The 2,219-nt window shown below is 40.1% G+C and overlaps 1 protein-coding gene across 1 annotated transcript; it reads left to right on the forward strand.

Moving 5' to 3' along the window:
• The first annotated feature begins 1,137 nt into the window (after positions 1–1,137).
• Positions 1,138–2,219, forward strand: LOC121616456 (trace amine-associated receptor 8a-like). Its single transcript, XM_041951227.1, has 2 exons — positions 1,138–1,310; positions 1,403–2,219. The coding sequence occupies exons 1-2, from the start codon at positions 1,138–1,140 to the stop codon at positions 2,217–2,219; spliced, it is 990 nt and encodes a 329-aa protein (XP_041807161.1).

Genomic DNA, 2,219 nt, shown 5'->3' on the forward strand with positions numbered 1-2,219 from the left:
GTATATGTCCCTTTTTCCTGTGCAAGCACATCAAGAGCAGTGTTTAAAATGGAGTCAAATTCCTTGTATATACACAAATTCCATGCTGTATTAAGCCACACAACTTATATATACTACATCCCCATGGCTGAGATACACCACTGTCAGCCATGTATTCAGGGCAAGGAGTCAATTCGATTCAATTCTTTTCCCCAAGGTTGGAATGAGGCCTGCCATGAAAATGTTTTTGACTGACAGTCCATCAATTTCTCCAGTAGCAGGCATTTCTAGCAGGCAAGCAGCTTGCAGGCAAGTCTTTTTTCAGGACCTCAGTGCCAGGTTTCCTTTGCAGAATGTCAAAAAAATCCATAATTATAATTTTATTCTTAGAATTATAATAGTAACATTCCTTCTTGTTACTTGGAAGTGGAGAGAGTTTAGCTTGATCTGTTAGCTCCTTTACAGCAGAGTCATCTTTAGTTTGGTTTTCATTTTTACATGCTTGGTTATAGAGTCCACAATCAGTATGATTGGCCATCACCCTAAGTCTAGCTGACTAAAGCTAATATAAAAGTAGGCAAAAGAGCTACGAGTAAACCACTTGCCACACATGCCTGCTAATATCTTGGATCCCAGTTGTTCATCACAAGGGGATGCAGTGCAGAACCTAAATACCATCTCTAACTGCAAATTCTACCCAGGACTGACAGTTCTCATTTTTTGTAACAGTAGGCCTTTTTTTTTTTTTTTTTTTTTTTTGGAACATTGACTTCATAAGTTATTTTATGCTAAACTTTCATAAATAAGTTGTGCTCCTCATTTAGAGTGAAATTGTATATCAATTTTCCATTCCATTTTCCAGTATCATGCAATGATGTTTCAAGATTATATTTTCCTTTGCCTTTAACATTTAAAACACATTACATCCATTGGTGCTACATTGTATTTTAAAAATCCTCCATATCCACTTACCAACAAGAAAAAGTATGCCTACATATCCAACGATGCTGAATTTGTTATTCCGGATATTTTTAGAAGGGGACCAAGGGAGTAAAAAATAGAAGGTGGAGCATATGAAAACATTGAGTATTTGAGAGAAACCCGTTGTCGGAGAGATGCTAGTGTGCATTATCTTCTCATCACCTCTTCTTACTGATGATGGAGACTCCAGAGGGAACTGAACTCTGTTTTCCACAACTCCTCAATGCTTCGTGCAGGAAGACCCTGCATCCTCACTCCCTAGCCATACTCATATATATTATGCTGTCCTTCATCTCTCTGCTTACTGCAAGTCTCAACCTGCTGGTTATCATCTCCATCTCACACTACAAGTAAATAATGTCTTGTGTTTTATTTGCTGGACTGATGATTTTTACTACAGACAATGACCAACATATTGCTCTCTCTCTCTCTCTCTCCTCAGGCAGCTCCATACCCCCACCAACCTCCTCCTCCTCTCTCTGTCTGTCTCTGATTTCTTCGTGGGCCTTCTCATGTTGTTTCAAATTGTCCTCATAGAAGGCTGCTGGTTTTTGGGTGACCTCATGTGTGCTGTGTATTATGTTTCGGACTACACTCTCACCTCCGCCTCAGTAGGAACCATGGTGCTCATATCAGTTGACCGCTATGTGGCTATTTGTGACCCTCTACACTACCCCACCAAAGTCACTCAAAAAAGAGTTCAAATGTGTGTTTCTCTGTGTTGGGTATGTTCTGTAATTTTTCACGGTGTGCGGTTTAAGGATAATCTGAAACAACTAGGCAGGTATAACTCCTGCTTTGGGGAGTGTGTGATTGTTATTGATTATGTTGCCGGACTTGTTGATCTGTTTTTGTCCTTTATTGGTCCTGTCACTGTCATTGTAGTTCTGTATATGAGAGTATTTGTGGTGGCTGTGTCTCAGGCTCGGGCCATGAGGTCCCACATTGCTGCTGTCACTGTCCAGTGTTCAGTGAAAGTAACTGCTAAGAAATCTGAGCTGAAAGCAGCCACTACTCTTGGTGTTGTTGTAGTTGTGTTTCTAATATGTGTCTGCCCATATTTTTGTATTGCACTTACAGGCCACGACACCATGCTCAATGCTTCATCCTCTACTTTTATAATATGCCTGTTCTATTTTAACTCCTGTCTTAATCCTGTGATCTACACCTTTTTTTACCCCTGGTTCAGAAAATCTATCAAACTCATTGTTACACTTAAGATACTGGAGGCTGACTCCTGTGAGACCAGCATGTTGTAG

Source organism: Chelmon rostratus, chromosome 13, assembly GCF_017976325.1.
Source record: "Chelmon rostratus isolate fCheRos1 chromosome 13, fCheRos1.pri, whole genome shotgun sequence".
In the NCBI taxonomy this organism is placed as follows: domain Eukaryota; kingdom Metazoa; phylum Chordata; class Actinopteri; order Chaetodontiformes; family Chaetodontidae; genus Chelmon; species Chelmon rostratus.